We start from the raw sequence: 26,932 nt of genomic DNA, 5'->3' as shown, positions 1-26,932 counted from the left end.
TGTAATATTTCAGATAGATAAGCATTGAAACGTCACAGATTATCTAATTGTACAGTCACGTCTGACATTTTTAACGGCAAAGGAATGTGCATAAACAGATGTATAAAATCTTATTGACAATTATCAAAAGTATTTTATAATATTAATTTTACGCAACAAAACTAATAGTGATTTTATGTAGAATTGAAAACACAAAAATTTCACAGTTATGTTTTCAATAATACAAGTTACTTTTTACTGAGAATTATATCGATCATACTTCCTTAAACGAAAAATATTTCATTTCTTCGATTATCTATGAATCCAACATGAAATACTTTTTTAAGCGATTGTAGACTTCTGTATTTGGATTTCGGATGTATGAGATCTCCGAAGAAAAAACGCAACGATTAAATGTAATTTTCTGCTGACTTTTGAACGTCTGTTTAAAAAAAAAAGGATTATATATGCAAAAATAATATCGAGAAGGCTTGTAGTCTTGCATATTAAAGGAATGGAAAAAAACGGAGGAAAAGGCGAACATGTTAGCGATAAATTCCTATTCATTAACATCATTGCTCTTGTGTTTACGCGTTTTAAAATACATTAAGAGAAATACATTAAGTTTCGAGTATGGTTCTTAAAAAACGTTCGATCGACGATTAAGCGTCACTTAACTTACGGCGCATCGCGTCTATTTTATAATTATAACTACACGCGGTGACTTTTGACATCGTCAATCAGCATTATTATGTAAAGGTACGAACGTAGTTGGTATACCGATTAAACTGACACCTCCGATTTGTACCGAACAAAGGCAACTATCGTTTCATAAAATTGTATGATAATGAGATGTAGGAATTTGAAAGAGCTATAGATACTCATAAAATTGTTCATAAAAAAATCAGTTACTATGTTATTTTAATCTTAAAATAACACACTCTTTGTTTAGTCATGAGAATGAAACGTTGGATTGTTTTAGAGTCAATAATAATTTAATTTTTAGAGACAGAGAGAGAGAAATAACAGTTTTAGTTTAGTTTTCTTTAACAAATGATTCGGGTTCTCGATCAGGTTGTTTATCAATTTGTAATCGTTCCAGCCGATCCGGCCTTACGGGAGGCTGTGACGGGCATATCGCCGCCGGAAGCTGAAAAGCATCAGCTCTACATCGACGTGCAACCGATAATGGGGACGGCTATGAAGGCGCGAGCGAGGGTGCAAATAAATCTCGCGGTCAGCCAGGTGCGTGACATCAAGCAAGTCGCTTCGTTCCCGGATATCGTCTTTCCCATTATGTGGTTCGAGGACGTAAGTATATATGATATATATCTTTTCATTATTCACTTTATTGTCTGTAGATACTCATTAATCTCACGATAGTAATTATGTAATGACATAATATAATATCGCTCTGTTCGTACATCGCGCGATAGAACGTCGTCTGTCTTAACTAATACATTATGTGGTATATATTAGCAATGATAATTATAATTAATATATCCTTGATGTGCAATACATATTATACCTCCAGCGGCAATTGTTCGAATTTCTGATTACTATCTATTTTTACATTCACAATAAAATGTAAAAACAATGCCGAGTATTGAGTTTGCAGTCAATTTCCAATAAAACTTTAATCCCGTCATGAATAGTTACGTATGAATCATTGCGTTTTTCTGTAAATTATTACTCATCGGCCATAGTTAAATGTTAAATAATCGTGGAAACTGTTGCACGTGTATTAAATTGCAGATCTTAATAACATGCGGGCAAATGCAAAAAGTGGGGACGACCGTTTTTTCACAGTTGATAATAGAGTTGTTTTAAGGAAAAAAAAACACTGACTAAGAAAATTACTTATTAAGACAGCCAACGTAGCATAAATTTTATTAATTATGCTAATGTGAGTCTTCACAATCGAGGAATGTTCACTCTTCTCAATATTTTCAAACATAAAACTCATATATAAATGAATAAAAAGAACTGTAATTATGTATATTAAAAATATTTCGAAAGCTTCTTGTTGTGAAAAATGAGAGGGAAAGAAAAAGGCGAAAAAAAAGTGAAGATTTAAAATGGTGATAAAATAACGCGGTTATCCATCATACGAAACAGGATTTGCAGGTAACAAAATATTATGGCATGACATGCTTCGAGAAACGCAGATTAGGATGCGGGCGAAATTAAGAGATATTAATTTTTATTGTTTATTAATAGTCAGAGAAGAAGTGTATCTTCCAAATCTTGAATAATTTCGGACTACCTCAATCAAATTAGCATGACGTGTTCGGGGAATTTTTTTATGCGAATAAAAAACTGAATTAAATTTCTTCCTCAAAGATATCCTGGTCATGGAGAAGTTTACGTACGAAATGTGTTTGATCCGTTTTCCCTTTTAACCTTTGGACATACCTAAATTTTTTTTAAGAGAGGGAGATAGTATTAATTGATATCACATACACAATGATTTTTTGCATTAATGAATTGCTTTTTAGGACATTTTAGAAATGTTCTTTTGTTCCTTATTTTAAATATGAAAAATATTCAGTTTTGTAAATCATCACTTGTGTTTCCTGAAGAAAAAGTGTAGATAAATATAGCCGCATATTAAAGAGACGAAATGTGTAGTTCTTAAAATAATACTAATGTTATTATTATTACATATAAAATATTTATAATAATGTTTCTTAAGAAACAGAATTTTTTGAAATCAGAAAAAAAAACAGAAAGAGAGAGAACAGATTTTTACGAGAAGCATTGCTAAATATTCAAACTGATATTAAGCTAAAAAATAAATGAAAAGAAAAGGCAGAATGATAAATGAAGCAAAAAAGTATAAAAAGTATTCATGATTTTTGTCACTATGTTGCGCAAATATAATTAAAAAAATTTTTTTTGGAGGGGGGAGGAGGTTTGAAGGATTCCAAAGTTCCATTCTTGGGTATGTCCATGCATTTGCCTTGCTGACTTTAGTTATTATTGATAACGAGAGACGCCGCGTCGCTTACAAATCGTCACCATCGTCCTCGAGCGCGCGCAGGTGAAATTTTCATCTCTGTCTCTCCACCCAGCGACAACAATGGGAACGTGCCTGTCATTCGCCATTTCGCACGGATGATCGTATGGTATAACGACGCGCGTTTAAATACCGCTCACGTAGAGAAGTCGCATTGTCGCGCGCTTTCCGTTTATGATTCATATTGACGAAACTCGTCTCGACGGCCGCTAATAAAGGGTTCGACGTCATCCTTTGCCGTGCTGCGAAATTATTTGACGAAAGAAAGAAAAAGGTGACGGAAAAAAAAATTCTCCGACTCCAAGAATTTCCTTTGTAGTCTCGAGCGAGACTTTGATTTAGTCACGAGAAACGTTCGCCAAAATAAACAAAAAAATTAAGATGTATTCCGCTCAAGACTGCATCTCCGCCGATACCTTGCCCCAAACTAAAGTTGAGTGATAATTAGTTAACAGGTTCAAAAATAAATAATAAGGTGTTAATAACTTAACTTGATTAAACAATAAATTCTTAGATCGATAAATGTTTAAACATATCGATAAAGTTGAGAAGGCCTAAACGGTCGCAGTTAGATCTTGGTGATGATTATAATTTTTTAAATATATTAATTTAATAATTTCAGTTCATATACTGCGCGCCGACAAATTCGTCAGTTAATTCATCGTTAATTTGATTAATTTTATCAGTTAACTGAGTTAATTTTTAGTTTGTGCAATTTTTAACGTAAATTAATTTTATAGGCCATTAACTTTAATTTAATTTTAATTAAAGGAAAATTAATTTATTCAACCCTCACGCACACGTACGATTAAAGTAGCTAAATCGAATGCTCTCTAAATTCTTGCTTAAAAAATTATTTATTGATACGTAATGAAACCGACATATCCCACTTTTAATTTTATTAATATATGTTAATACTTATTTTTAAATGGAAAACCGCCCATGGAATTAGCACAAAATTACGTCTAATCTGCACACTAATTATCCACACATATATTATCATACACATATAAAAAGATCTGAGATAATTTACGTTAGAAACTACAAGATTAATATGCATTAATAATTGTGTAATTTTATATACGCACGTACGAGCTTATACTTCACTATTAATTGCATCTGTTTTTTTTATCAAGAAAAAATCAAATAACAGTTTAATAGCCAACTTGTTATGCTAAAAATGAAAGAAAATCAATAAAAGAATCTTTAAAAGCCGATATTTATAGTCAATTTTTATATTCGAGACCATTTTAAGTGTGGTTTTAAAATGTAATCAACTACTCTCAGAGCTATATTAGCATCTTAAAACATTACTCAAGATCGTCTTTATTGTCTTAAGACATCAAATTATTACAATGGCATATTAGCATCTTAAGACATTATTTAAGATGGTCTTGAAATAAGATTCGATTATAAATCTAAAATAGAAACGTCATGCGCAGAAGCATAATAAAGTAGATCTTATACACATTGCAGTGCTTAACAATAAGTACTACAAGAAACTTTTCCCATCATAATAATTCAGCAAGCCATTTAAATTGAAAACAAACCGCAGAAAGAAACCTATCTTCTTGTCTACCATTGATAATGTGTTTTTTCCTTTTGTCGCACAGTGCGTGGACGAGCTACCCGCGGAGATGCGTTCCCTGCTGAAGCTGGCGGTGGAGCTGCCGCCGGTGGCACACGCCGCGGTGTCCGGCGCCCTGGCGGTGATCGGCGCGATCGTCCTGCTCGGCGCCCTCATGTGCCTGGCGCGCGCCGCCAAGCGCCAGGAGAAGCTGCACCTGAGCAACCCGCTGCCGGCAAACGCGACGAGCACCAAGAACGGCCAGCTGAACCCGGCCTTCAGCAAGTAGGGGGGTCCCCGGTCCCGCTCGCTTAAGTGATGGAATCGACGAGACGAGTGCGCGCGAGTGCTCAGAGGTCCTGCCCTCCCCGCGAGGGTAAATTCGCCCCTCTCGCGCGAGGACTTGTACGATAATCTTATATCTATAGATATTTTATAGAGAGGGCGATGCGGGCATGTGCTTTATATCTCGATTAGGATTTCCACGTTCAAATCTCGCAGAAGAGGAGGAAGAGGCTCTCCGTCCGACGCGACGCGACATTTTATCGGGTATCAGGCGGACACAGCCGATAACGGTTTTAGATTAATTTATGCTTACGTGTGTTTCTTCTCGGGATGGTATTTTTTTTTTCGTCAGACGGCGCTTGTGGTCGCGCGAGTACAAATTAATTAATCGCGAGCAACGGTCGGCGACGGATTCGGAATCCGCGTGGAGCAGAGAGTCGTTTCGACGTTGTTTTTCTTTTTCATTGCTCAATGTATGAAAGGAGTTGACGCTAAAAATTTGCGCGTCGGGGGGTATTTCCGAAAAATGCCTCGGAATTATTTGCAAATTTTAAAGTCAACATCTCGACGAAAACATATTCGAAAGTATCTCCGTCACGGCTTTTTAATCTCGACTGTTGACTTCTCAACGGAGAAATCGCTCGGAAAATAAAATCTCACTATCTTATATTTACTCGATATATTATTACTGCAAAAAAAAAATAACATTAAAGTAGTCGCGCGACAATATTTTTCCTGCGATACCGCGCGGAAATGGCAAAATTGGATAGCAAATCGTTGTTCCGAGGAACTCGGCGATTGAAATTTACGGTTACGCAACGTCGTACGTTTTACCAAAACAATTAATATTAATAATGCGAACTGCTCCTTGCTCCACGCAATCGAATCGATTCTCAAGGGTCGCCATTTTAATCGCGCGCGAAGCAATTATCGCGGCGAATGTTGATGTAAGGATCAAAAATAAAATAAAAATTGAAATTCTGTCCATGACGCTCCATCTCGAGGTCAAGCTTCGTACACGACTTCAATTTGGATTGCACGAACGTGTTCGCAACGAGTGGTTTGTGTAACCGGGACGCAGCAACAGCGGAACGAACAGAAATCTCTTTTTCTGTACATAGAATCTGGCCGTCGTTGTCGTCTACCGATTTGTAATTACCAAGAATGTACTATTTCTCGTTATTCGTTTGTACATGTATTATTATTATTATTATATTACTAGACGTAGATTGTAATTAGATTTATAATAAATGAATTTACTTTTGTATGATAAAAATCAAAAGATACCAAACGAATAGCGCGCGCGCGCGCGCGCGGGCGAGAAATCTGGTTATTGGTGTCAGCGTAATCGTTATGTAGTTGTATATTGTATTCTTATTGTAATTCGTATATATAATTGTATTCTTTTTCAATTTTACTAACTCTCAAAAATTGTGCGTGTAAAATTCTACAAGACGGAGTATTGTAATTAACTTGTTGCAAAAGATTTATCAATTTTTCCCAATCAAGTTTCGTATTGAATTGAAATTCATAAAAACTTAAGTGCCTTGAAAGAAGAATGGAATTTTCTACTTGTCTTGTGAGAGTAGTTCCGGTAGTTTCGCTTCGATTTTGCTAAGATTCTGCTTCCTACTCTATTTCGACAAATACGACGACGAATCTTTTGTAACAACTTGATATTTTTAATTTTAATTTTGATTTTAAATTACAAATATAATGTAAGAAAGAGAAAGAGAGAGAAAGGAATAGGAACTCTCAACTTTTACTTATTGCTCACGCCTTATTCTCTTACGTATCTCTTCTCTTTCGTTCTAAGAATTTCCAAGTATTTTTGAATTCTTTTCCTTCGCCCTTTCTCCTGCAACGGGAGGAACGGGGGAAGACTGGGGACTCGTTCGAGAAACTGAACGCAGGAGAAAAGAGAAAAATATATATGAGATAGAATATTAATTTTGTGAAGAGTTTAAGTTTGATTTGGTGTTCACGATCACTCCACTCCCACACGTCACTCGCGCGATATCGCGTTGCGACACAGATGTTATTATGCGTGCAATATTATTACGCGTTTATCGTCTAGGATATTTGTGTATGCGTATGTATGTGTGTGCGTCCGTGTGTGTGTGCATGCAAAAATATTTGCAGCACTGATATGGAAACGAGTTTTTAACAACGAATTAAGAGCTCGTTTCGTTTACTCGTCGTCACGTGTTTTGCAGAGGTTATCGAAATGTTAATGCGCGCATATAGATGAATTAGCGATAAATTAAGCGCAATGAACGATTTGTATAATTTACAATCGGTCATACACGCGGGGGAGATAAATCCCGTGGAGGCCCGTGCGGCACGAGACGAAAGATCGCGGGACACCTGCGCGAAGGTAAGTAAGGAGAGGTGCGTAAGTAGAGGGATTAATAGTTGTAAATGCCAAAAGAATAAAGATCTACATATATCGCAATATGCTGTATTAAAATACAACTTCTTTTTTCAACCAGTGCAGCAGGATGAGAGATGACGATAGCGCGCGTCATATAATTTTTTACATACCTACTTTACATTATCAAACACGCAGATCTTAACTTGAGAGCTGACTTGCGTCACACTTCTTTCCGCTTTTAGATTTACGAAGGAGAGAAGGTCCTCTCGACAACTCCAAGGTTTTACAATTCTCTCGGTTTTCGAGTTAGGGAGCTCTCGTTAGAAAAGGATGGATCGCGAACCTCGCGAGTTCCAGGGTGAAATAAATCTTACATTCTATCTTGAAGTTAACATCGAATCTCGCTGTCGCGACAACGATCTCATTAATCGTCGTGTGTAATACATACTGTCGTCGCGCGCGCGTCATCGCTTAATTAAGTACAGGTTGTTCATTATGCAGCGCGGTAATGCACCGTGTCGCGGTCGGCACCCGCTAGATAATAGCACGACAAAACGCGCAAATGCCGCAGCCGTCACCGCCGCCGCTACCGCTGTCGGCATAATTGCATGTTATTCTCGATGTACTAAGTAAAGTCTCAATCACAGGCTTTGGCCGCGTTGCGAACGTATGTTTTAAACAATCTCTTTCTCACGGTGCAACAGCGGCATGTCCATTTGTCGTAGGAATTTATTGGCCCCTCGACATTCCCATGGGATTCCGCGCTGGATTGTCTAACTTCTCGTGATCTTAATTAATTTCACAACGAAGGAAAGGGATCTTTGCTTCCTAATTTTTTGAAGCTTATCTTTTATCTGAGGAAAGAGTGCTTTAAGTCCACGAAAGCACGATATCATTTTTTTTCAAATATTAACGAAATATTTCGTACGGACGAGCGTTTTCATGTTCGTCACAGTGATAAATTTTCTTCGCGTACACAGAACTGCTTAACATATAATTTGTCGGTAACGTACGTTATTCTAATTGCACAACAATCATTATTGACGCTACCGAGCTCCACTTGTGACGATACGAATTTATTCTCCCGTGCAGATTTACGAGAACCGTATCTTCTTGTCTCAAGCCGAATATCGACTCGAGAAACGTCCCAAGAGACGTTTAAAATGTTCGGAACGTCTAAAAAAATTCGACATAATATCTCTTAAACGTTCATATTACCTTGGAATTCTTTTTTCTCTTTCTGGACGGATCAATGGCCGCCGACCTGCATTCGTTTCTTCTTTTTGAGCATTTTCATTTCGAATTCAGGCCTCGTAAAGGTTGTTGTGAATGAACGTTGTCCTCTGGAGTACCACGTTCTGCTCCGCGCGATATTTCCAGAGGCAGGCGATCATAGCGCTAAAGGAGAGTATCATCATTAGCAGGCTGCCCCACTGCAAGGCCATCTCTATGTTCATCGCTGTGAAATACCCCTCCTTTAGGGCCACTAATACTTCTTCCGAAACCTCGTCGAGCCCGATCTCCATCCAGAAAAGCGGAAGAATCATACCGTCCTTTAGATTCCCGAGGAATGGCACGCCGATCGCCCGTCGCACCTCCACGTTCACTTGCGTCCTCGACCAGCCGCGCATCGGAACCCCTATGCGCTAAAGATAGAAATGCAATTTGATTTTTATCCATTCTCAATCATAGAAGTATAGAAAAAATGAAGATAACGATGTTTTTCTATATAATTTTTTAAAATAAAAATTATAATAAAATCAATTCTTGCAAAACTGAAAGCCAATCATAAAAGTTCAATCACAACAGTTTCAATGCAACTTATGTTATTATATCTAGCGTAATGAATATTTAATTGTAATAATAATTAAGGTTTAGTTAGTACATACCGGATGTATGTCGAAATAACTTTCGTGATCTTCCTGTCGAGGATTCAAGCCGTCTACTTGTTCCAGCAGGAGCTTGTCGGCGCCATAAAAATGTGGAAACGACGAGAGCAGGGGCGCGCCGAAGGTGCACGCGGACATGTTGAAGACTCCCGAGGGTGGGCAGACTCTCGTGCCTTCCTCGTGTACCTTCCAGCAGAAGCACTCGTTTTGATTGTTCGAAAAATTGTATGCATCTGGGGTGAATTTGTACCTGTGACGAAAGAGAAAAAAGTTACACGTCAGAGATATAATTTTCAATCAATTCAGTATCTTCCAACAAGAAACTAATTCTCGTGACCAGAATTTCTTTATAAATTATAATTATTATTTTGTAAGACGAATTTGATTATATGCAAAAAATCCCTTATAAAAATATAATATTTTAAGTATTAGAAGCACTACTTAAAACAGCAATACTTAAAATAAATATTAATTACTCCAATTATTAATTTAACACTGCCCAGTATTACATTTTTATGAGGAATGAATGTAAGAAAATATAATGAAAATATTACAATGCAATTTTAGAAAAATATATCTAAAAAAATCTCGCCTTAGAGCGAGCGACACGTTTGAAATGGAATCGCGACGAAAAATATAACTCTTTTAGTTACCTTAGGGAAGGTATGCCGTAGGTGGTTGTTTGTTCATGAAAATAAAGAGGTATCTTTCTACAAAGGTCTTTAGAATATACGTAAAGGGGTCTGCTTGGCTCTTTTATCAAATGTGGTGGGAACCTGGTGCCGTCCGTGCCCACGATTTTGTCGCATCGCTCGTCACCCCAAATGTGCCGATTGTCGACCCCGTTCACTCGGTCGACCATACCGAGGTTCTTTATGTCCCGCGTTCCCGTATGTATCGTGATACGATCCGCATCGACACCCTGCTTCTGTAAGAACAATGTGCATTTCCCACCGTTAATTGCGACCGAAAGACCGTGTCGTCCCATTCAATATATCCGAAAGCAATAATCTCAATAAAATCATCTCTCGTAATAATTATACATATGTTTTATAAAATAAATATTTCAAGTAGAAGTTAAAAAAATTTCCCGCAAGTATGAAATTATTCGGCGATTAAATCACGTACCGTAGCCATCAGGCCGAACTTTTCAAAGGGTATGTCCCCCCGCTGAAGCATCATCAGCGGCTTGGCCATGTGGAAGAGCTGGGTGTCGTAGCCCCAGAGAAAACCACCGACGGTCTCGGTGATGAACAATTTCTCCTGTAGAGTCGACAGCACCGTATTGGTGACGAATCGCACCGCGAAGCTCAGGTCCCGGACGTACGCGGTGGTGAACATCAACGGTACGTTCGGCACCACGATGGTATCGTTATCGGCTCGCCCGCCTATCCAATCGAATGTCGTCTTGGTCTGGTAGGTGACCGTGCCGTTGTCGTGCAACTCGACGTTCGTGCGGGACAGCATCTCACGGTACACGTAGGGACCGACCTCCTGTACGCGCAGCTTGCTCGCTTCGCCCGCCTCGAACTCGTCTAGGTTCGTGTAATTGAAGATGTAGATCCTGTACTTCATTGGTGAGGGCGGATTCAGCCACCAGTCGAAGGTGCGGCTGCCGTTGCGCAGTACCAATTGCGACATCACGTAGTCGTTGAACGCGCCCGTGCACCAGGTCGTGTAGAAGGCGGCGGAGCTGAGCAGGAAGATGCCGCAGTAGATCCAGGCGAGCCAGATGCGAAAACGATGCCATCGCCCGATCGCCTCCTTTTCCATGGCGGCGTCAGTCACCGAGATCGTCATGCTGATCGCCAGGGTGATCGATGAAAGAAACGATAATCGCTCTCGACGGTGACTACCACCTGTGATCTGAATCCTCGTGAAGGATCAAAGCTCGTTTAAATTTAAGACGATCAGTCTGATTCAAATTCAGTCTCTCTCAAAACCAAAGTCAAAATTGACTTGGCCACTCTGTTGAAGACAAAACGGTCGAGACGCTCCGACTTTGAATGGAAATCTCGATCGGATTCAAGCTGAGTCTGATAAATCAAGCGTCACCGTCGACGTACAGCGTTTTCAACGAACTGGCTGGTTAAGCCATGCCGGTCGCTTACAAAACCTCCCCGCCTTTTTTAAAATCCGATGATAACCCTGCCACGCGGCGATGACTTCTGATGGCCAACACCTCTCCGATATACAGTTCGATGCGGCGGGTTCAGATCAGCTTTCTCAGTAAGGTTCTCGCTATCTCCATTGCTTCGCTCCCTTCAGATACCATTAAGTAATACCTGAGATTTAAGAAATATTCGAGGAAATATCTAACGCGCTTGTTTCGTCAAATATTCTAAAAATCTCGTCTGTCCGAGACACTTCCGAAAGAGCATTTTTCTTCGGGCGTATCTCGTATCATATCATAAATTATCCTTATCGTGGAACTGTCACTTCTAGTCTGACATTTTATTTTGGGTCAATTCCTAAATAGTAACATTTCGAAAGAGACTAAGCGGAGCGTATCGAGAGAAGGAGCAAAGAGACTCAAAAACTAGAAGAATCAGACAGATCACTGTCAAGGTCGTCGTTGACCCTGCTATCGCGGGTAGTTAAATCCTCCACCCGCAGCAGCATCTGCACAATTGCGCGCGCGAAAGAAACAGAACAGATAAAGAGAAGAAGAGGGGAGGAGGATTTATCATCGCACCCGCATCTACCGAGTGTGGACACAACACGTGTCATCCGATTTATTATCGCGCGCGCGCGCAAGTAAAATTGGAGGCTGCGCCGGCTGGGGGATCGTACGACACGTTTTATCGCCGCCAGACGAGTAAAAACATGATTACAGATATCTTTTCGCCCGAAAGGAAAACCGAGGGGGGGGGGAAAGGCTCTCTCGTGGCTCTCAAGACTCGGGATCGCGCGTACACAAGGGGAGTGAAATGAATGAAAAATCCCGGAAGACACAACAACAAGCATCTCAACGATCTTTCATTCGTGACCGGTTGTTTTGCATTTCGTTTTTCAAGATTTTGTTGAGGCGGTACAAGGCACTTTTCCCCTCCTTGCGTTAAACAGTTTCCGCGCCCGACGATTATAAATTCTTCAGTAATAACAATTGCGTGTCGGTTGATCATGTAATAAGGAAAAAAAAGAGACAGCTATGTAATTATATTATAATTCGCTAAGTCGCGCAATTTTATAGCAATACGTAATTCTGTAATTATATAGTGATTTGCATTGTAATAGCAGTGTGAGAAATATCGATCTAATTTTAATGTAAATATAGTATTGTTTCGTCTATCATTTTGTAGAAATCATGCGCTAGACGCGTGAAAGAATAATGTCAAACAAATTTACATCGGAAGACTTCAATGACATCTCCGAAGATGTCACCGAGTCGAGTGAATTTTGCTTGATATGTAAGATGTCAGCGAGAATCTTTTTACTGTTAGAATATAACAATTTTCTCGCAAGATCTCTATAAAATACAGCTTGTCATAATATAGATAATAGGATTATATAAACTGTAGTACATATTTCGTAACTTTGCATATTAGGATGATTGATGTTTTCTGAGAAACGTATATTTTCAATGTTTACAGCTTGCTCGATTACGTTTCCACGGACGTAGTGTGGAAACGTAATCGAGCAAGCTGTAAACATTGAAAAGATACGTTTCACGGTGCGACTAACAAGTAAATAAGAGATAAATAAAATAACGGAAAATCGCAGAAGATTAAAAATTAGCGTTACATGCATTAAAGATTGCCAAACGTATTTTAATGAAAATATTTTCTCCTTTCTAAGTCATTTTTGGTCGTCATGCAATAAGGAAAACTCGAATCCTGATTGGGATGATATGTGCAAATCATCTTAATTTCTGTATATATTCGTATAAAAGACATATAGATATAATGTAATTTAAAAATGCTAAAAATGGATTGTTTATTATCGATCTGTAAATATTTCAACAGCTTAATATGATTTATACTATTTCAGTTTGTTTTTAGAATATTTTTAGAAATAAAGTGTTTCTTTAAATGTATCATTCTTTTTCTCAAATCGCGGATGTCCACCCCCGATCGCTCTATAAAAATACGATTTGACTCCTCCTTAAACGGAGGCTTTTCTTATCACCCTCTCTCCTAAGTTTTACTTCGCTGGTAAGCGCCGCATAATTTTATATGTACGTGTGTGCTTTTTCATGACGCGTACTAATTGCCCGACGCGTCTATTCGCCTTTTCCATCATGAAGTATTGTTGTGTTATGACTGGTGAAATGGCCTCTTCACCCGTGCCATCTCCCTACGTCGCGTAATTCCCTCTTACGTCGTTCTTAACGGCGCGCCGCGCGTCGTACGATAATGAGCGGGGCCGCGCTTATCTGGTCGCGTGGACGCGATTACGCAAAAAGTGGCGAGATCTCGGTCGGGGCTGGGCCAGGCCCGCCTGGCCCGCCCGCCGAAATGTGCGCGCCGATACGTTCGCACGTATAACAAAATGCGAAAAAAAAAAAAAAGGATGATCGCGATAAAGCCGGACGACGACGGATTCGATAGTCGGAATGTCGAGAATCAATCGGATGTTGTAATGACCGCCGGTCGTGGTGATAAGCCCAGGACCGACGATGATAATAATAAACGACGATGATAATAAGCTCGCAGTGAGGATTTACGAGGGGCCAGATAGCTTCGCGATTTTTAACGATAAGTACGCAATCTCTTTTTGCAAACTCGTCGAAATATCTCCCCGCGATCTTCAGAAATTTATTTCAGAAGATATAAAAATCTTCAGAAGGACTTGCGCGATTTCTCGCAGCTCTTTCCACAAGCTCATCGAAATTTTCGCCTTATTTTTGCTTGACGTGGAACGCGAAGATAAAATCTAATGACATCGACCGTGCACTCTTGCAACATTTCCTGTATTCTCTCTCGTATCTTTTTCTCCTAGAAAAAGATAAGATAGCTTTGAGGAAAGATACCCAAAAGGCAAAATTGTATTTTTAACTGCCACGAATATATATTGTTAACGTCTCTCGTTCGAGTTTTGAATCTAAATTATTGTAGACGTTATTACGATAAGAATTAATTTATTTCAAGTTTTTCGGTGAACTCAAAGGTGGATCGTCTGGATCGTTATCATTACGACACAGTCATTGGTGGCAGAAACTTCAACAATCGTTTTTTTTTCTACAATAAACGCTTAATTAATTAACACAACTTTGTCTCTTCAAAGTCTTAAAAAAATTATCCACATAATTTACGATCTCCATCGCTGTACTTCCACGATGTCACGACGGGAAGAAGTGAATTACGAAGGATGATGAAACGCCATGGTAAAATTACAATTTAATTATCCTATATAAATGTACATTTGTAACAAGTGACATTTGCGACTTATCGAGCTCCGCGAACCTGTTCGCGCATTTTGTTACATACAAAGATCGCTGGAATTTCCGAGCGACATTTGTACTTTCCTCCACCCACAGCGGTAGCTTCGTCATTAACCCGACTATCAAAAATTATCAACAATTGTACTTGTGCAATTATCTAGGCTGGGGCTATCGTATTTCCGGGAGCCGGCTCTATCGCCGGAATTTTTGAACTGACGACTGCGTCATCTTCCGTAGCGTATATCGACTTCGATTCCTGCTTCTCCTGTTCGCTCTGCCATTGTACCTGCAATGCGAAAAAGATACGATGTAAATTCGTCATAAATTCCAAAATTATACTTAAATAATATTATCTAAAAAATGTTATGATGTTAAATAAATTTTTTTATAGGATTTTTTTATAGGACTTTTTTAGATAGTTCTTGTGCCTTCAATATAAAATATTAAAGCACCTTCTGTTTGTGTTGCTTGATAGCCTCGAGACACCTGTCCATAACCATTTTTTCCGTTAACACGCCGTCCTCTGAAGCGTAGGCCGCGGCTTGCCAGGTGACTCCGAGTTTCGCCAACTCTCGACCGGACATTCCTTCCGTTAGATCGGCCATCTTGCTGCACAACGAACTGTAGTCAAACTGCGCGATCTTCAATCTCTTGTTACCCTCGATCGCCGGTTGGAGAACAAATTTGTCGAAATAGAGGCGAACTATACGCTCGCGCTCCTCACGACCCGGAAGACGAAACTCCACCATCTCATCTAATCGGTCGTTCACCGCCCAGTCGAATTGCTCTGGCGTGTTCGACGCGAGCACCAGCATGAACTTGTTGCTCTGCTCGCCGGTTCTGTACAGGAATGCGTTTAACATCGCCCGGAGATCCTCCGAGATATGTTCGCTCGAGCGTTTTCTTAGGAACGCGTCCGCCTCGTCGATGAACAGTAACAGTCCCTTGCGGGATGTCAATGCCCAATCAAACACCTTATGAATGGCAGTGACACCGTCTCTACCTAGCGGCGCCAAGTCGCCGCCCGTCACAATCGCGTAGTCCATGCCCGAGTGTTCCGCGAGCTTCTTCGCGAACATAGTTTTGCCGGTACCTGGTGGACCATGCATCAATATATTCCTATACATGCCGCGATTCTGCTTGGTGTTCTTCGTGGCTATCGCGACGTCACGCAGTCTTTCCTCGAGCTTCGGCGCGAGAATCACGCCGGCTAGCGCATCAGTTTGCTTGGGCTTCAGCTTCTTGACCGCTTGAATGGGATGCTGAATGGTGTCGAGGAACGAGAATCTCGAGGTCTCGCGCACCAACGACGGTTTACCCAAACGGGACTCGATATAGCGCGTCGCCACGCTGGTCGAGCCTTTGGCAGTGTATATTCCCAAGGCCATAAGTGACAGACCACCCGCCGCTGCGAGAATCTTATCCCAGTCTTCTAAAAGAGCTTTGGCGCCCGAGCCTAATACTGAGCCAGCTGTTCTGGAAAATATAAGTAAAAGTAAATTTATAATTGTAATAAAACGTACACAAATAATAAAATAATGATTATTTACTTTATCGACTCTAAAACGGTAATCCTCTTTTCCGAGGCTTTTAATCTAATCTGTTCCAGATTAAGATCTTGGTTTTCTCTGTCAATCTTCGCTTTGGCCTTCATTTCTGCTTCCAGTTTCCTCATCTCGTTCTTATGTCTCAGCTCCATCTCATGTTCTATCGTAGCTTTTCTCATAGCTTCTTGCTTGGCTACCGATTCCTCTTGTCTTCTCAGATTTTCGTCGTTCATCTTTTGCTGTTGGTACAACTGATCATCATAACGCTTTCTAGCTAATTGATCTTGGTACTGTGCTCTCATTTGATGCTGCTTTGTCTCTTCCTGCATAGTTTTTCTTCTTTCTTCACCCTCTACACGCTTTTGTTCTGCCTTAAGTTGTTCAATACTGGCTTCATATTTTTTCAATTCAGTCTGCAATTCCACCTGCTTTGTGCTTTCCTGCATCTTAGACAGATCCAAGGCTTCTTTCGCATGTTCTGTGTTAAAATAAAACTACATTCATTGTTTTGTAGATTAAAAAAAATTATTTTAATTAATCAATCAAAAAAAGATATAATTATGCAGTTAAATATTCAACTTTATAATTTCAAAATAATATTAACATATAAAGTGCATCTTGGAATATTTATATTCAATAATTTCTTTTCTTTGTAATATTTAGCTAGTTAATTATAACATTTATGTATATTTGTATAATTTTTGAAATACAAATTTTACTTTCTAAAAATGATAAGATTAAAGTATTTTAACAGCCACTTAATAACTTTCATATACTTATAAAAAATGATAAAATTAATGACATAGACTTTCTTATTTATATTGTAATTTGTATAAAAATTTTCATCAGAAAATCCATGGTAAATAGTAAAAATCTAAAAAACAAGGATGTACATCAAGTATTAAAACTATTAATATCTCATATATCTTCTCTATAAAATATTAGAGATTATATATCAATTTTTTGCAATAAGATTCATGCATAATTTTAAACAAGGCCCGCAAGTTTTATTTGCAAAAAAATCTCAAATGACGAAAGATATTCAATAAGCGGACAGTTAAGGTGGCGAATTGTCATCGACCGGACGACGTCGTCAACGAAAACCCGTGTCCTCGGGATTCCGCAGGAATTTCCATTCGCCGGATCGATCGACGTACTCTTCGCGGAAAGTTGCGTCATCGCGCGGGCGAGTAAGCGAGGCATTTCCTCGTGCGCGCGTGTCCTAACCTCCAGAACTGTCCGCTTACGTAATCGCCCTTTCACGGGGCTTTTCGAGGGAAAGTGCGGAGAACTGTCGTGAAAGAAGTGTCGTACTGGATCGTTCGAGTTCCTTGGCGGCCGCAGCAGCCCGCTCCAGCGCGCTGGAGTCGAATCTGTACGCCTCCATCGTACCGCCGACTTTCCTCGGCGGTGAACCGCCGCCACCTCCGCCACCTCCGCCGTCGTCGCCTGCCGGTGGTGGTGATTGCACGAATTGCGTGAAGTCCTGCGGCGGCTGTGAATTTCGATAGCCGAATAACCACGACATTTTTCCCCGCGATCGACCGGCGTGCCACGAGTGAAAGGTTACACTTCTCGCGCTCTTCGGCACGCGTGTCTCCCGGCGGAGCGCGTTTCGTCACGTGTACACCGTTGCGCTTGCGGCGAATCGTATCGCAGACGGACCTGCGCAAGACTCGAGACGCAGTGACTTTCGGAATACGCACGAATCGATGCGTTCGTAAAACAGCTTTTGTAGAACGCTCAATGTTGGCGATCGTAGTCGAGCTCCACAGCACTTGATTAACCATTTAAAACAAAAAATTTTACTAATCTGATTTTCATATTAAAAGTAGCTGACTTATCGGCTTGATATAATTTAATGGCGTTTTCGACCGGCGCTGAGTTAACCCGTCTCAGGTTCTTTTCCTCTAGAACTGGCCAATCACAATTATTCCCTTCTTCAGAAGAATGACTGTGATTGGCCTCGTGACGTCATTAATCGTTCCCGGAGGGAGCGGAATAATTTCGGAACTACCGAAATTATTAGTAATTAAATAATTCGCTAAACTAAACTAAATTAAATAAATCGCAATTCCTCGATTTCGAGCCGGTTTCCTGCAATCGCGTTGCATTCTGAAAACAATACACAAATACAAAAAAAATGGGCAAACAGCATCTTCAAATCGAATATTCTCCTCACATTCGACTGCAATTGGTCGAGTCCCCGCGATCGAGGCGCCGAGTCGTTATCGATATATATCGATGATCTCACCGCACATACGCGGCAACGTTCCGACGGCTGCGGTGAGTGTGCTCTTTTTTAAACATGGGGAGGTTATCTGCTTGAGGCAGTACTATGTGGGATTTCGGCAACCGCGGCGTCGTGGTGTTGATAAGTGTGACGTGCGGGTGCGTACTGGTATACAACGCCTGGGGCGCGATCCTGGCGCTGGCGTTCACGCTGCTCCTGGTGGTGTACGCGTGCTACTCCCTGCTTACTAACGACAGCTTAGTGTCGCCGCACCACGCGCATCACGTTCTTGGCTACCTGCGGGAGGCGGTCCACGAGCTCGGCACGGTGGCACGCGCCGTCCACGGCCACGGTACCGGTTACGTGCGTAAACTCTGGCACAGTGCGAGTCGTTATTATCGCGAGCATTTCCCCTATTCATTCAGGATGGATAGACGACGCACAAGCAATTATCAGCTCAGCAGCGACTCGTACGCCGCTACCGCTGCCGCTGTCAGGCGCGAGGAGCTGTCGTCGTCATCGTCGCCATCGTCGTCCAAGCTCGGCCTGATCGATCAATTGAGCCCGATCCCGCGCGTTCCCGCGTTCCGTTCGCGCGTCAACGATATGCTCGGGACAGACAGTAGATTGTATCACGCCGGTGATTACGATTGCACTTTGCAGCAACAGCAGCAACTTGCTTACGGCAAGCATACCTCCACGCCGGTCTTGAGACCTACCGGCAGGGAAGAGAACCCCCGAAACGGCGATGTTAACCAAACGCGCGATAGGATACCTACCAAGAAACTCTCGCCCATATATTCTCAGAATCATACCCTGAGCCGTGGGGAGAATCTCACACAGTTTAGTCCCGAAGGCTCTCCATGGGGCATGAGCATCAGTCCCAAGATGCGCCCTAGACCAGCTGGCGTAAAGACTGTTCAGACAGTTGCTGGACCACTACTAGCATCAACCAGATACAATATCGATCCTAAGTAAGCACACAAGTGTTTAACATGTGTTTCTTCTTTACTATTTGTGGTATTATTTTACACTACTGTTATCTACAAATATTTATAGGATTTTAACAAATCTAGCATATATTTCTATTGATTGCTATTCATTCTCATTATTTCTCAAATGCAGGGTATACACAGATGTATCATCGCCAGGTCTCACAACAAGATTAACCAAATACGCTACAGAGGCGAAGAACAAATTAACTCATCAGTCTCAGTATGGCACCGGACAGTTTCCAAAGGTTAATTTCCATGCAAATCCAATTCCTCTGTTGAGCGTAAAGATGACCAAGATGAGAATGCCTGTGACCGTCAGAGTAGCACCACCAGATGTAACAAAATACTCTCCACCTGAAAGGCAGAAGATCCTGTCTAACATTTGCCACACAGAAAACAGATCGCCTTCGAGCGTTGTTCAAGTCCTACGAGAGATATCGTTGAAGCGGCACGCGTCGACAGAGGATGTTAGCTTTGACATTGCCAAGAAACAGAGGACGGACTACTTCAATGAGGAGAGGGAGACGATCCTGGAAGAGAACAAGCAGAAACGAAGCAGGGATGAATCTAAATCGGACGAAGATCTTTCTCCCCAGAATAAATCTGTTAGACCTACAAAACGCACAAAAACACGATCCTGTTACGATATTATAAACTCTTTGAGCTCCAGTGCTCATGTCACTGGAATTAAAAGAAAAGCAGGTAAGTATCAACATTTGTTTAATTGTATATTAGCAAACTATTCGACGTATACAGATTTTCATCAACATTAACATGTTTGTACAGTCGATATGTCGCGCAGCGAGACACCTAGTTTCGAGAAGCATTTCAAGTCTGTGGAAAGCGCGCGGTCTAGCAATTCTCCCACTGCTCCACAGTCTCAGAACTTGGATACGGACAATGGTCAATCTGACTTGAGAGAAATATATTCGAAAAATGTCGAGACTCTCAATTCGAAGAAAGCAGAGGAATTTCCTGTAGTAAAAGGAATATTGAAGCCATATAAGGAATTTAGGCCGAGTCCGGATAAAACAGAGCTTGTAACTCATAAAAACACAAAAAGTACCAATGAAGCTTATAATACGAAAGCTGACAAGGCACCAACAAAATCCGTTAAATTGATAGACAAACTATTTATGAGAGCTGAACCCGAACGGAACGAACAGTTGAAGTTGCTCGTGGAGGAGCCAAGTAATATGAAAGTCAAGTTTGCGACGGACAATGTAGAAGAAATAAAAAAAGAGGACATACGAAATATGAGGCAGACCAGTATGAGAGCCAGGCTGCAAAGTATGTTTGATGCAATATCAGGGAAAGGTAAGTAATATATATCAAGTAGAGTAAAATAACATACAGTATTTACTAGTCTTATAAAATTAAAGAATATAACACATAATTAAAGAAATTAAAAACATTTTATTTTTTGTTATTTTTATCTTATTAAATATTTTATTAATATTTTCAGCAGAGAACAAAATCAATCCAGATGTTGTGATTCAAGCAGAAGATGTTAATGTGATTTCAACACTAGTCACACATCCAGTCACACATCCAGTCACACATCCAGTCACACATCCAGTCACACATCCAGTCACACATCCGGTCGCACATCCGGTCAGTTGCGCAACACTCAATTCCTCGACGACTACAATAAACATCAATACCACACCGCTTTCCACCGCTGCCATCGTACCGAGCGGTTTCTCTTCGATATCCAGTACGAAAATCGAAACAAAATCAAACACAACTTTCAGTTGTTCACCGAAAACTACGTCACCAGCGCAACCGAATGCATTAGCAACGAATATTTTCGCGAATAAAGAAACGAATTTGATTGCTAAGACGACTGGAACTACAGAGCAAGTAAACGTGTCAATCGCGGCCGCTGTTATCTCGAGCACCGCGGTATCCTCGGAAAAAGTTGCACCTTCGAGTACAGTAGCAGCACCGACATTTAATTTTGGCAAACCCACGGAGATGCCAGTTATGACATCAAACAATATTTTGCCAAACTTTGGCACCAGTTCATACAATAGCACTACTTTTACGCCAACCTCATCGAAGTCTACTAATTTTTTGATACCTGGTAAAACACCGAGTTCGAGTTCAACATTTGCACCGATTAATCCTAGCATTACGGCTCAAGAGGGAATCAAGATTGATAACATCGTTACCACCACAAGTGCTGTCATTATTTCGTCCGGAAATACTCATACTGCTCCTATCTTTGCTTTTGGTAGCAACAAACATACCTTATCTCCCATAACACCGGTTCAAGTAACTACTGTACCAAATTTGTCGTCCCCCGAGACGACATTACTGCCGGTTAATACAACTACTGCGAGTAGTATCGCCGGTTTCAACAATAATAGTATTGTAAGCAACAATGCATTGAATAGCGTTACGACTACGTCATCCACGATCGCATCTTTATTTAGTCTGGGAGGCAGTAATACCGTTTCACAATCTCCGAAATCTAATAACTTCGTATTTAATCAGTCGAGTAGCAACGTTCAATCGAAGATGAATGCCTTTGGAAACTCTATGAACACTCAAGTAACGCCATTGTCGCAAGCCACGACTAAATCCTTTAATTTCACGCCTAACACTTTGACGACACCCGTTGCAAGCTCATTCACCACGAACGCTGCGACGACTACCACAGGATCTGCATTCGGATTGCCGAGTGCATCTACATTTTCGCTGGGCACGACATCTACTACTTCCTCGATGCCTACTTTACCCATCAACAACAAACCTCTGTTTGTTTTTGGCACTTCCAATACTGCGAGCCCGACGTCTGCAGCTATAGCTCTACCAGCTGCAACCGCTAGCAGTGCGATCAGCCTGAATACGATAAGCAGCAACGCAATTCCCGCATTTGGAGTAGCGTCTACCGCTACTACCGTTCCGCAATTTGGCGCTCCCACGACAGCGGTTCCGCAATTCGGCACACCTACGACTACTGTGCCGCAGTTCGGCACACCTACAACCAGTGTGCCGCAGTTTGGCACACCTACGACTACTATGCCGCAGTTTGGCACACCTACAACTACCGCACCGCAATTCGTTAACACACCTACTACATCCATTTTCGCCACTACATCAATTACCACGACGAATATGTTTGGAGTCAGCAACAGTCAGCCACTTTTCGGAACTGCATCAGGATCTGGAACGACATCGGAAACTGCTAGTATATTTAATACAACCACGGCTCCTCCGTCCCTCTTTGTCCCGACGACTATCGTCGTGTCGTCTAACAGCACACCTAATAACGCTAGCTTATTCTCCAACGCCAATTCGATCGCAACCACCACGGCGCCTTCGGTGTTTGGTGGCGGCACTTCGATTTTTGGCCAGGCGAAGGCTTCGACGTCTTTTGGTGGAACGGCAGGTAGCAGCTTGTTCAGCAGTGGCACGACAGCACCGTTGTTCGGCTCGACTGCGCAAACTGGCACGACCGGCGCGCCCGCATTTGGTATTACTGGCGGCAACGTTTCCACCACCGCGATCACTCCTGGCTTCGACACCACGAGCAACACGACACCTGCGCCCGCGTTTGGAACACCTGGCGCAGGTACGACGACGAGTGTGCAGGCGGCACCAGCCTTTGGCGGCACAGCGGGCGGCGGAATATTCGGTTCGACCGATAATAGCGCTCCATCAGTTCCCATATTCGGAGGAACGAGCGCTGCCACTCCGGCCACTGAGTCTGCCTTTGGTATCCCTTCAGCGACGAGCACCTTTGGTACGCAAAATCCTCCGAATCTTACGTTTGGACCAGCGAGCGGTGGTAATACGTTCGGCGATAACAAATCTCTATTCGGAGCGACGCCCACGACCAGCACGACAAGCACCTTCGGCACGTCTAATCCATCTGTGCCAGCCTTTGGTACTGGTAGTAACGCTAGTAATGCAAGCGGTAATACAAGTAATATGTTCGTATTTGGAAGCGCTCAGAAAGACCCAGGACAACAGAATACGGCGTTTCCTTTCGGATCCAACTTTAACGCTGGAAGCAATAATTCTACGGCTGCATCGTCCACTCCGTTCCAGTTTGGAGCTCCAGCTCCCAAACCAGGTAATAGGAAATAATTACTTTTATATTGACACAATTGTAATCATTAAGCATTTTAATTATGTCACAAAAGCATTAAATTTTAAATAGAAAAAAGAAAACAATATTTGCAAAATATTTTCGCGACCGCGCAATTTTCTACTTCATTTAGATACTGGACTGCATTATCCACTAATTGCATTTGCATTTTTAGCAACAACAGCGTTCAACTTCACTACACCCCCGGCGGCTCCTACTCTTAACTTCGGAACCACGACTGCGCCGGCTTTCAACCCCTCGACGCCCGGGATGTTTAGCATCGGAAGTGGATCTACCGCGCCGCGATCTAGAACAATTCGTACGCGGAAACCGAGATGATGGAGAATGTAAATTCCATCAATTCGAGTGCACATTTTTATTTGAAATATATATTTGAAGTGTTTATTCAGTTATATTTCTTTATATCTGTATATGTAGAGTCTCGTGTGCAAAAAGACATACATTTGACATGCGTGTGTCACATTTCTCTCGATATAATTTAATATATAATTTAGTAAAAGAATAAAAATCACAAATGGGACAGAGATTGCATATTACGGAGAGATAGTATTGTGGAGTACTAGGCGGTCATGTTTTTAAGGTACATTCGGTGGCGGTTGGTATATCTATTTTGTACATAGTATGTATCCTATAATCCTACATATAGGATATTTTATCTAATTTGATTATCTGCCATATCTTTGTTATTTTTTATAGAAAAATAAGTAAGGAAGAAGTTGATTCAAAAAGATAAATATTATAGTCTTTTTTTTTAAATACATGGTAACAAAATTTTTTTATTCTAAAAGTGTTTAAGTAGAAAAAAAGATTATAATGTAAAAAAATATAATAAATTAGCGAAATGTTTCCATCCTTTTCTGATTCTCGTCAAAAATATTAAGTATCGAATAAATAAGATATATATATACATATATATATATAAACGATAATTGCTTTTTAAATTCATATCTTAAGCAATTAATCAATTCCTTTAACGTACATTCTTGGCATTTATGTGTAATGATTAGAACAATTTCATAAAAGTATAACATAAACAAATTTTATCTAATGTTTTATGTAAATATTATAGAAAATTAGTTAATCTGTATTTTAAAAATTATCTTTGTCCATGTAGAGAAGAGGTCAACGATCTTGCAAGCGAGATTCCAAAAACAATGACGAAAAAACATTTTGTCCTTCCTGAAATGTCCTTTCGAGTCCGACTTCTCCGTTACATATTTTTCGATATCTCTGTCGAAAATAACAAACGTATTACAGACGGTCGAGTTAGGTGAATCTTGTGTACACGGCAATGTATTATCTATTCTTATCTTAGTCCAAATGTCTTTCTCGGAAGAGAAATGGTATAGCTCTTGCAAACCCATTAAAAATAGAAATTAATTATAATTTAAGATGTTAAAGTGTTTCATTTATGTCCTCGTTTTTTAAATGCTTAAAAATGTTTTAAATGGTGTTTAGATTTAAAATGTTATCAGACATTTCAGTTTTAAACGTTTTAGTCTAAACATTTTAAAACATGTTTAAGCATTTTAAAAACGGAAATAAATAATACATTTTAATAGTTAAAAATATTGAACATTTCTTTTTTGATTGCAACCCTTCAAATTCAATGCAATTTCAAATATAATGACTGTTGCCTGCGATGTCACGTTGTTGCACAATTAAATGCAAAACGTGAAATTCAAGAAAGTGTAAGCTTATCTCTATCTGTATATTTGTAATTAATGTATGGTAAGACGATGTGATTTTAAAAAGATATAATTAAATCGGGAATGTTATCATAAATGCGCATTTTTCTTCATAATTGTATTTGTATTGTCCGTTTATATCTTAAGTGACAAGGCAGAAACTGCACTATTTCTTTGTTGGAATATGCAGCCGACGTACATTTGTTGATTTGTTACTCTATTTTCGTTGCAAATCTGTTATATTCATCTCCCAGAAGTATTGGGAATAATATATTATATGTATTTCGTATTCTTTGGAAAATTTCGTATTGGAGGCGAGTTATACGATTTACAGTGTCTCCGCGAGATACAAGTTGCAAAAAAAAGTAATGAAAACGCATTTGTTCAAGTCCCCTCTCGTATTTTCATTGCGTTACTCATATGAAACTAGAGAAAATCATGCACTGAAAACAAAAACTTAACTTGTGACTAAGTTCCTGCAGTTCAACTATATGTTTAACTTAATACATGAAATACTAAAATTTATTCAGTTCAAGTCTTTTGTGTATTTAAGTTAAACGTATAAATATTTAAACTGAAGAAATTTAATGAAGCTCAATTTTATCAATTTTCTTCTCAGTGTATACGACGAAATTCTAAGCACGCGCGCGCGCGCGTGTGTATGTGTGTGTGTGTGTCGCGTATTATACGATGAAAAGAGAATTTTCTAGAATTTCGTGTAAAATATAAACTGTATCCGTTATTCCTGACTGATTGCCTTCAAACGGATATGGGTACATTATTCGCGTTTCCCCCTTCCAGGTGTATCCTCTATATTCGTTGGACTTCTCACATACAGATCAGATGAAAGTGTCGTCATCGCTTTTTTCCTATTACACGCGTAAACGTTGATATTAGTCATATGCATTGGTCAACATTGAGCAACAGTCTAATCGTGCTCGCTACACACGTGCGTGAAAACAGGATTAAATACTTTTTGTATACTCTTCTTCCTTTAAATGTTCATAATGTTATGTATTATAAAATGTCACATGTTGCCAATTAAACGATGCTGTTTATGTGTCTTTTTAAAAACTGTACATAAAGTTAGAGATAGGGAGAAAGGAGGGGGGGCATTTGAATGCGTTTTATTATTCTTATTAACGCGTTAATAAGAAAATATGATACCTATTAATATAACAATTAATGTAATAAACCTATTGATATAAGTTTGGAAAGTTTGAGCAGGTATTGTAACATATTACGGATAATTATACGTCGTATATAAAAAAATAAGAGACACATTCTCTTTCTCTCTTATATCGCGCAATGTACATTATAATAAACCAGCGTTTAGAATTTTCTGTAAATCGTTTTGCCAAATTATTATTATTGTTCCTTCGATTTCTGCGGCGCTATCGATCGTTCATGTAAATACGTATCCAAATTTGAGTTTTCGTTCGTTCGATGTGTTGATATAGCAAGGTGGTCCTTTTCGTTATACCTATATTTTCGATTTGAACATTTCCTTTCTTTTTGTATTACTTATTTCCTATTTTTCAGATCTAAAAGATGATTTAAAACTTTAAAAATCTTTCTCTTTTTTTCCTTCTAAATAAATTTACGTTTCTCAGCAAAGGACAAAATAAGTTGTTTTTCGTGGTTCTTAGTATCGTACAAAAGAAAAATCGTTAAACTTCCTTTGTCCTTTGGACAAAGCAAGTTCTTCAAGAAATGTTTTGCCTGCATAACAGATCAGAATTATTAAAATTAAAAAATTGTAAGTTTCTTAAGTTTTTCTTAATCAACGGCAAAAAATGTGAATCATGAATATTTGAATTTTGGTTTAAAATCGATTGTAAAAAAACAAAAAA

The 26,932-nt window shown here is 40.0% G+C and overlaps 4 protein-coding genes across 4 annotated transcripts in view; 2 read left to right on the top strand and 2 right to left on the bottom strand.

Annotated features, from left to right (window-relative positions):
• LOC105839216 (scavenger receptor class B member 1) overlaps positions 1 to 6,800 on the top strand; it is a 35,662-nt gene extending 28,862 nt beyond the window's left edge. Inside the window, exons 5-6 of the mRNA XM_036292224.1 lie at positions 1,082 to 1,290; positions 4,612 to 6,800. Coding sequence (XP_036148117.1) covers positions 1,082 to 1,290; positions 4,612 to 4,854 — 452 coding nt within the window. The 3' untranslated portion in view covers positions 4,855 to 6,800. The remainder of the gene's footprint in view (positions 1 to 1,081; positions 1,291 to 4,611) is intronic.
• Positions 6,801 to 7,295: 495 nt separating this feature from the next.
• LOC105839223 (lysosome membrane protein 2) lies at positions 7,296 to 14,075 on the bottom strand. The gene is made up of 4 exons (XM_012685386.3): positions 10,242 to 14,075; positions 9,767 to 10,041; positions 9,114 to 9,363; positions 7,296 to 8,870 (listed from the first exon to the last, which is right to left on the bottom strand). The coding sequence occupies exons 1-4, from the start codon at positions 10,911 to 10,913 to the stop codon at positions 8,529 to 8,531; spliced, it is 1,539 nt and encodes a 512-aa protein (XP_012540840.1). The 5' UTR covers positions 10,914 to 14,075; the 3' UTR covers positions 7,296 to 8,528.
• Positions 14,076 to 14,427: 352 nt separating this feature from the next.
• On the bottom strand, positions 14,428 to 18,118 carry LOC105839222 (ATPase family AAA domain-containing protein 3A homolog). Its single transcript, XM_012685385.3, has 4 exons — positions 17,358 to 18,118; positions 16,047 to 16,521; positions 14,949 to 15,972; positions 14,428 to 14,782 (listed from the first exon to the last, which is right to left on the bottom strand). The coding sequence occupies exons 1-4, from the start codon at positions 17,569 to 17,571 to the stop codon at positions 14,654 to 14,656; spliced, it is 1,842 nt and encodes a 613-aa protein (XP_012540839.1). The 5' UTR covers positions 17,572 to 18,118; the 3' UTR covers positions 14,428 to 14,653.
• A 154-nt stretch (positions 18,119 to 18,272) lies between these two features.
• LOC105839230 (nuclear pore complex protein DDB_G0274915) lies at positions 18,273 to 26,428 on the top strand. Its single transcript, XM_012685399.3, has 5 exons — positions 18,273 to 19,250; positions 19,402 to 19,973; positions 20,058 to 20,588; positions 20,737 to 23,355; positions 23,546 to 26,428. Exons 1-5 carry the CDS (start codon positions 18,382 to 18,384, stop codon positions 23,707 to 23,709), a joined length of 4,755 nt encoding a protein of 1,584 aa, XP_012540853.1. The 5' UTR covers positions 18,273 to 18,381; the 3' UTR covers positions 23,710 to 26,428.
• The last annotated feature ends 504 nt before the right edge of the window (positions 26,429 to 26,932 follow it).

Source organism: Monomorium pharaonis, chromosome 9 (genome assembly GCF_013373865.1).
Source record: "Monomorium pharaonis isolate MP-MQ-018 chromosome 9, ASM1337386v2, whole genome shotgun sequence".
Lineage (NCBI taxonomy): Eukaryota > Metazoa > Arthropoda > Insecta > Hymenoptera > Formicidae > Monomorium > Monomorium pharaonis.
The sequence above is the reverse complement of the archived record's forward strand: the minus strand, read 5'-3'. Positions and strand labels throughout refer to the sequence as shown.